Source organism: Mercenaria mercenaria, chromosome 6 (genome assembly GCF_021730395.1).
Source record: "Mercenaria mercenaria strain notata chromosome 6, MADL_Memer_1, whole genome shotgun sequence".
Classification (NCBI taxonomy): Eukaryota; Metazoa; Mollusca; class Bivalvia; order Venerida; family Veneridae; genus Mercenaria; species Mercenaria mercenaria.
The window spans coordinates 9,556,601-9,565,720 of NC_069366.1; the positions used below are offsets into that span (position 1 = coordinate 9,556,601).

At 35.6% G+C, this 9,120-nt stretch overlaps 1 protein-coding gene across 1 annotated transcript in view; it reads right to left on the reverse strand.

Annotated features, from left to right (window-relative positions):
• The window catches only part of LOC123550683 (uncharacterized), a 29,575-nt gene extending 23,836 nt beyond the window's left edge, over positions 1 to 5,739 (reverse strand). Inside the window, exon 1 of the mRNA XM_045339111.2 lies at positions 5,627 to 5,739. Coding sequence (XP_045195046.2) covers positions 5,627 to 5,739 — 113 coding nt within the window. The remainder of the gene's footprint in view (positions 1 to 5,626) is intronic.
• Positions 5,740 to 9,120: the final 3,381 nt, after the last annotated feature.

The following is a 9,120-nucleotide window of genomic DNA, read 5'->3' on the forward strand; positions in this document are numbered from 1 at the left end:
TAGTTTTATCAGATAAGATAAACACTCACAATTTATGACTGTAGAGAGACCGAGAGTGCTATATTGTGTTTAGTTAATCTTCAAACGTCTCCCGTAATTCACAATTTTGATTTTTGCAAGTGTATGTTGTAAATCCTGTCAGTACTTTGGTGAAACACAAAAACAGAATTAACTTTTATAGGGGGCGTAACTACACAATTTTTGATATTGTCGATTCGCCGTAAAATCAAGTTCACTCTCTAACTTTGAAATTGTGCACCTGCCACGTGCCCTCATACCCATGTATTCGCGTATACATTTATCCTCGGGACACCTTCCATGTGAAAACCATCACCCAAAATAGCATCAATATCGTACGAAAACGAAATCTTAAAGTATTATGCATACCTAATAGAAAGATTACAAACTGTTCTTGATTATTCAGCTGAAAAATCAACTACATGTGCAGAGTTTGGGCCTCACTGATTATTTAGATTAAAATAATTTCGGCTGATGGTATCTTAATGCACGAATGCCCCAACTGTGATTTTTCTTTTTTCATAAACTATTTCTTATTAGAAGCTAAAATGTATTTTCATACCAAAAACTGAATGGCGACACCATTATTAATTAGCCAATGATTAATGTGGACTAACTAATTAGCGGCAATTAAATTGCTTTAGTTTGATGTAACTCTACTTGAATAGATCATGTTTTGTGTATTGTCGCATATATCTTGTTAAAATACCACAATTGTTACGATTTGGTGACAGCTTATACCTTCTTTTTTCTAATTATCATGTAAATGCCTAAAATGAAAGTAGACAGAGTATTTTATTACCATACATAATTGTCAAAGCATATAATAACCCAAGTGACATATTAAGTTATACCGGTAGTGTACTATAAAGTATTGTAGAGTTTGCTTTTTTAGTTTTAAAATTAACAAAATCTCGTTAAATTTAGCAGATACAAATAACATTTAGTAAAGAATGGATGTTTGCGATTCAGATTTGAAAAAAAAACAACATATACGTTTCTGAACCGGTATATATTTTCAATGCGCAATTTCTGCCTGGCCTTTTACAAAATGATAAAAATCACTATATGCTAAAGAAACGTTAACGCCACACCCAGAGTTCTAACTAATACTTCCGATGTACAAATCCTTGGCAGTGATATAAAATGCTACATATCCTTTCCTCAGCCTTAACGTACTAAAACGTATTAGCCTCTGATGGCCCTTTCACGCTTCCGTAGAAACAATATTTATTACACGAAACTTATTTTGAAAATACTTCTGAAATGTCTAGGTCTGCAGCTCTCAAATACGGTTATATCTTACATCTGAGGCATATACTGACACTCTCAGACAACATCAAAAATGACATTTTGAGCGACTTGATGAAGTTCCAAAATTATCAATGTACCCTTGGTTCGTTAGGGACCCCTGTGGGATTTCTGTTTATCCAGAGCTCAAATATTTTTTCATAGATTAAAAGCTGACATGCTGTACTAAAGCCCAGGTAATTTCAATTCGTAATAAAGTGCTGAAAATTGGCTCCCCAATAGCAAAAAAAGAAAGGAAAAAAAAGAAGTCCACGCGCATACATTTAGACGGGGTGACCCCTGCGCGTGACCCCTGACTATCTACGAATCAAAATGCAGCTTTCGTTTTCAAGTTTAGCATTTGTACTTTCATTTTATTTACGAAGGTCGAGTGCCGTCATTTTCTGTGTTGTCAAAAACATACATATGCCTGGCGAGATTGCATAAATATGTGCTGGCCGTCCTAAGGTTATAGAATGTAAGTTTTATTCATTTGAAGAGGAACATATCAGCTGTATTTTGTCGGAGACAGTTTTAAGGAATAACGGCTGCATGAATCAATATCTTTGAACCAGAACACTTGTTTCTCAAGACTCATGTACACTCGTACAACACAAGCAAGATTTAGTAATGATGGATGTTTTGCTGTCCCCAAAGTTGGATCCTTTAGCAAGAAGTCCCTTTCTTATGGTAGGATGAAACCTTTGGAACATGTCTCAGGAACATAACCAGGCTAAATACATGAACATTCAAAACACAGGTGAAACTCTACTTGTTTGGTGTTATGTAGACCATCTAGTATTTCTGTCTCATCAAGAAACAGAGCCTCTTCATGTCAATCACTTATTAAAATAGGACCATAATAAAAATTAGAGGATACTTCTTTTTTCTGTTATCCTTGGTATGAGTGCGTTTGACCATTTATTTGACCAACAATAATTTGTGTTGATTTTAACCCTTATCATGCTGGACACGATTGATTCTGCCTTTGCGACCTTTACGATCCGTGCAGTCTGATCATGATCTGCACTGTTTGCCATTCAGTCAGTATTTGTTTGGTAAGCACCCCTTTTAACAGTTAATGGTACTGTCCAAATTGAAAGATGGACAAGTTCATTATAGAAATTTAGCAGGGTAAGGGTTAAACGTTGTTCTTCGTGATTACTGTTTTTACTTAATGTTTGTGATATACCATGGAATATTGCATATAATTATGCCGAAATGAATTATTATTATTATAGCATTACAATTTATGAAATTTGTGAAAGGTACATTATTTCTGTCACGTATCAACAGTACTACAAGTATCTGTATACTCATATAACCGAGTAAGCAAATATATATTGAGAAGTGTGCCAACACGTTGCCTCTGTTTTTTTACCTAGGTTTTGAGATATGTCAGCACTTGTTTTTTTGTAACTTCACCTAGAAATTAGCACATGTCAACTTTTTTCCCCTTTTGCTGGTCCTCATTCTCGTGATAATTCTATGCAACGGTTAAGATCCCATTTTTATTGATCAACGCAAAGTGAGACCGTACCTACTTGACGGACTTGTTGCGATTTCACATTAAGGGGCTGATCTGAATTTACACCCCCTCCCTCCCCACACACCGCAAAAAATAATGCCTTTTGATGATACATTTTATCTTTTCTGTAACCTTGTAGGTGTCGTCAAGTTTAACTTTTTTATGAATTAGAGTATTGTAACTGACTTTGATTTTTAAATTAAGCGCGGTTTACTAAAGATAAATCATAAGGTAAAAGAGGAACCTTAAAACTCAAACTTAAACGGTTTTAAAGGGGGTTAATTAACCGATCACCACTTACAATGTCGTCCCGTGTCTCACAATTCAAGATTAAGGAATGAATCCTATTAAACAGTTTTAAGTTAGTATACAACTCTTGTGATATAGTAAAATGACTGTTAATGCATGTATTCATCTATTACGTTAGCTTTAGTATGATGTTTATACTGTAATATTTATTTCCTTTTCCGTTATGCAATAAATTATAAAATTATTCAAATGTTTTGAGGAACAGCACCATCATCGGAATAACTAAATTTTTCACCTGCCTATAAAAATCTTCTTTTAATCATCACGTGACGTCATCAGTAGAAGCTAGAGTTTGACGGGTGCAATTTATAGATAAGTCTTTTACAGAGCTGTAAATATTTATTCTCATATATCATATCAAATAAAAGATAAGAAATGTAAACACTTTGGCCCACCTTTCACGTATTTCAACAATATTGTTTACAAAAAAGTCATCAATCAACAAATAGACTTTCAATGACGAATCTTTATTTACCTCTATCGACTCGAGGAAACACATTACAAGAGTTTAATGTTCGACTTTTATAACATCGTTAATTACGTTGATTTATATATTGACGAACAAAAATACTAAATTGATAGATGCTATAAACGACGTATATTGAATTCTTAAAAATGACTCCGTTTTTTTTTCACCCACGCGTCACTTGTGTAAAAGCATTTTTCCGACATTGAATAAAGCGTTTTTTCACACGAAATTGATTGATATATGCAGGGCACATTTATTGTTACTTATAGGGTTGATGTTCTGGTAAATATTTGCTTAATAATCGTGATTAGATATTTATTTATTTATTTATTTATTGTTGGATTTAACGTCGCACTGTCACAATTATAGGTCATATGGTGACTTTCCAGCTTTGATGTTGGAGGAAGACCCCAGGTGCCCCTCCGTGCATTATTTCATCACGGGCGGGTAAGCCAGCTGGATGTCTGCCTCATATGAAGTGTTCAACGCCCCGAGCGAGGCTCGAACCCACATTGGTTAGAGACAAGTGATGATTTTACTGTAAGATATACCGACCTTTTTTTTCAAGTTTCCTTACCTTAACATGCTTGTTTTTTTCTCTTAAGATAGCAGACCTGTACTGACATTAAGCAACTTCCGTGAGAATTCGTATTATCCGTTTACGATTTCGGCATCTCTCGGACGTTTTCGTAACAACCGGAGAATGCCGAAGTAGCATTATATGTAGATTTTTTTTTAAATCTCAACGAATTATAAGCTTACTATTTTGTAATTGCTGTACACTCCTGGTAACATAAATTTTCTTAATATAATACATAAAACACAGCGGGTTTACAAACTAGTGAAAGTCATGGTATGATTACCTTTTATTATGCTTAGGGACTATCACAAGTCAGACTTTCTAGTAAGAATGATTAGAGACTTGTCCACGAAGGGGGAATTATCACCAGTCTAGTTATCATGCTTAGGGACTTATCACAAGTCAGGTCAACATGTTGGGGTCTTATGCCCAGTCAAATCACTATGCTTCGGGACTTATCACCAGTCAAATTGCCATGCTTGGAGATTTATTAACAGACTAATCGCCATGTTTGAGGACTTAGCACCAGTCTAATCGCAATGTGTGAGGACTTTTCACCAGTCTAATCGCCATGTTTGAGGACTTATCACCAATCTAGTCGCCAATCTGAGGACTTATAAATCACCAGTCTATGTACATAATTGCAAATATTACAATTTAACAAATATATAAGCATAGAGGATTGAGTAGGAAGCTGTAAGCTGTAAACGTTATGTTGGAGGACTTATCACCAGTCAAGCCACCAAGCTTGAGGACTTATCACTTCTCTAATCGCAATGTACGAGGACTTTTCATCAGTCTTATCGCCATGCTTGAGAACTTTTCACCAGTACAACTGCCATGTCTGAGGAATTACCATAGTCTAATCATCATGGGTCAGGACTTAATCACTAGTCAAGTCACCATGCTCGGGGACTTATCACTTGTCTAATCATCATGCATGTGGATTTGCTTGTGGATTTACCATCAGTTTAATCGCCATGTGTGAGGACTTATCACCAGTCTAATCGCCTCGACTGAGGACTTATCACCTGACTAATTGCCATGTCTGAGGATTTATCACAAGTCTAATACTCATGCTTTGGAAGATATCACCAGTCTAATCATTATGCTTGAGGACTTATCGCCAGTCTTATCGTCATGTTGGAGGAGTTATTGCCCGTCTAATCGCCATGATTGAGGACTTACCTATAGTATAGTCGCCATGCTTGAGGACTTATTGCCATGTATGAGGATTTATCACCAGTCTAGTCACCATGTCTGATGTCTTATCATTAGTCTATTTATCATGGTTTAGGACTTATCACCAGTTCAATCGCTATGTTTGAGAATTTATCACAAGTTTATTCGCGGGGTTTCAGGACTTACCACCAGTCTAATTGCCATGTTTGAGGACTTACAACCAGTCTAATCGCAATGTTTGAGGACTTACCACCAGTCTAGTCGCCATCTTTGAGGACTTATCATTAGTCTACTCATCAAGCTTGAGGACTTCTCATCATTCTTATCGCCATGTTGAGGACTTACCACCGGTCTAATCGACATGTTTGAGGACTTATCATTATTCTAATCACCATGCTTTAGAACTTATCACCAGTCAAATCATCATGCGTTAGGAGTTATTAACTGTGTCATCGTCATGCTTGAGAACTTGCCACCAGTCTAATCGCCATGTGTTTGAGGACAATATATCGCCAGTCTAATCGACATTTTGAGGACTTTTAACCAGTCTAATCGTCATGAGTGAGGCATTGTCACCGGTCTAAGCGCCATGTGTTGACTTATCACCAGTGTAATCACCATGTTTATGGACTTATCACCAGTCTAATCAAATGTTTATGGACTTATCACCAGTCTAATCGAACTGTATATGGATTTATCACCAATCTGATCAAAATGCTTATGGACTTACCCATTCTAATCGAACTGTTTATGGACTTATCACCAGTCTAATCGAACTGTTTATGCATTTATCACCAGTCTGATCAAAATGCTTATGGACTTACACCATTCTAATCGAACTGTTTATGGACTTATCATCCGTCTAATCCCATGTTTGAGGACTTCTCACAGTCTAAACGCCATGTTTTATGGACTCACCAGCAGCCGAATCGCCATATCCGAGGACTCTTCACCGGTCATCTCTGCATGTAGCAGTATTTAGCAGAATCAACTCAAATTCTTGACATACAACAGTTGGCAAGAACTTATAATTTATACAACTACTGCTTTTGGGAAGGATAAAGGATTTACGACTCCTATATAAGGTTTATTTGTTTTCACATTTCTCAGGTATTTCAATTTTTATTACACACCTGCTTAAAGACGTGTTTGTGTTACAAAAAAAATCTTTTTTTTTTTGGTTTAAAATACGATGTAATTACTAATTTATACTCTGATACATTGAAGTTTCACATAAATTTGAATAGCATTATTTTCACCACATTATCATTATTAGCATCGGTATTAATTTATACTAATTTTATTGTAGCTCGATTGTGATGAAAGCTTAAAGCGTATTTGAACCACACTCTAGTCCTCTTCCTGGAAACACCAGTACTGGTGTCATATGAGATGTCATGGTCGTGACCCCAGTTGGGCTCGAACCCACCACCCCAGGGTTGAGCAGCCGACACCTTAACCACTAGACCACCGCTCCCCTAGTATCGGTATTAATGATGTTGATGCTGATGACCAACTTAATGACTGTGTTCGAGAGATTGTTTATGCATATGATACCGGTGTCAAAGGCAGTCTGATCATGACCTGCACTGTTCGCCATTCAGTCAATATCTTTTTTGTATGCACCGCTTTTAACAGTTAATGGTACGTCCAAATTGAAATATGGACAAGTTCATTACAGAAATTTAGCAGGGTAAGGGTTAAGAGTAAACGCTTCCCGGTCGTCTTACATGATCCTCTAGGACTACAAACACAAGGCACGTGATCTAGTCTAGGACTTATACATTTACGTATACCTCTGTAGTTAGTTACGCGGAAGTTCGAGTAAGAAGTCCAACGTTCGAGATACGTTACGCAAAATTTCAAGTTAGTAACTCAAATTCGACTAGGTATCTCACAATTTATGAGATACGAAACTCGAACTTTCGACTTAGTACAAATGTAACACGAACATTCAAGTTACATATCTCGAAATGCCGAGTTAATGAATAACATACACCAGGCGCTAATGCGCTGTTATAACAGTGTCTAACGTTATATTGTATAATTTTGTTTGCCTTAATCGGACTAAAAGGAATCCCAATATCGTTCAACGGCAAATAAATTTGAATTTATGAATGAATGTACGTGATACTTATCTGAATTTTATTTCAGGAAAATGTTTATCTATGGTAACAACACTTTTATTGATATGTTCAAGTTCAAATATTTGAACTATAGTAAATATTTCATTCATAAAATCAGTCAACATATATGATTAATGGTGTACGCGATAGTCAGAAATATAAACTGATATAAATTAATTCTATAACTAGATATACAGTGTAAATGGTATTTTATGTCATGCAAAACATTAGCCGACATAAATGCTTGATTGTTTTACAGTGTGGGGAATCACGTGACCCAAAATGGTACGGAACACGGAAATCACCATTGCGGATTTTTTTTACCAATTTGCAAAGGTTATTTTGTTTTATAGAAATGAATCAAAATCAAATGATATTCTGACTAGAAAAAGGTAGTATCTAAAGCGCATGCGCGCATGTTCTTTCAAATATCAAGGAAACTCGTGCAGAATATGAGTTTGAAACTGATTTATTTGATAAACTCTTACCCTGCAAAATTTCTATAATGAACCTGTCCATCTACACTGGTCGCACAGGCAGAATCAATCCTGTCCAGCATGATAAGGGTTAAACACCTGTTTCTATACAATGGCATATTCTATGGCGTTGTACATAAAAAACTTAAAATATTAATGATAAAATGTAAAATCTCACATAACATTAAAACTAACACATACAGTGTCTTACGATTATTATTTTAATGTTTCAAGTGATTCACTTTTGCGTAATGTTAGCGGAAGTTCATCCCACAGGTTTGGACCAATAGTACAGAAACTTCTGTTTTGCACTTGCTGTATGAAACAACATAACGATATTCAGAATTTTCTCACGATCTCAGACCTTGTCTACTAGGAACATACTCTGTAAGCAGTTCTATTAACTCTTATCATGCTTGACACAACTGATTCTGCCTTTGCGACCAGTGTAGACCATGATCAGCCTGCACATCCATGCAGTCTGATCAAGATCTGCATTTATCGCCATTCAGTCAGTATCTTTTTGGTTAGCACCTCTTTTAACAGATAATGGTACTGTCCAAATTGAAAGATGGACAAGGTCATTATAGAAATTTTGCAGGGTAAGGGTTAAATACAATGAGCTTATCAAAATTCCTGACCATTTACTTTTGTACGAGTTTTGATGAAATTTTATATAATGACAATATATAACCTATATAATCAAATGATCAAATAAAATTGACTTTCAAAGAAGCAATAAAATCAGGGAACATTCCTATGTATTATTGTATGATATGCATTAAGATTAAATTCTCTTAAACAGTATAATTATGACAAATATCATATAAATAATGAAACGTGATTTGTTCACTGTTTCGTGGAAACATGTGACGCCTACAAACGTTATGGAAGAGAAGCTGGGCTATTCTGAAACCACTTTATTAAAAAATGAAATATACCAATTTCTAAACAGATTTCCTGTTCGTATGTTTTAGTTAATATGTATATTATTGATTTAACTTTCCAAAATTAATTGTCATAGTTTATTTTCATCAATTTAAATAAATAGCATAAACCACTATAACCGACCACGTGATGCCGTTCACTCGGCATGGGTGATATGGGCCCAGATCTTTCAATAATCCAGCTGGCTAGCGGAA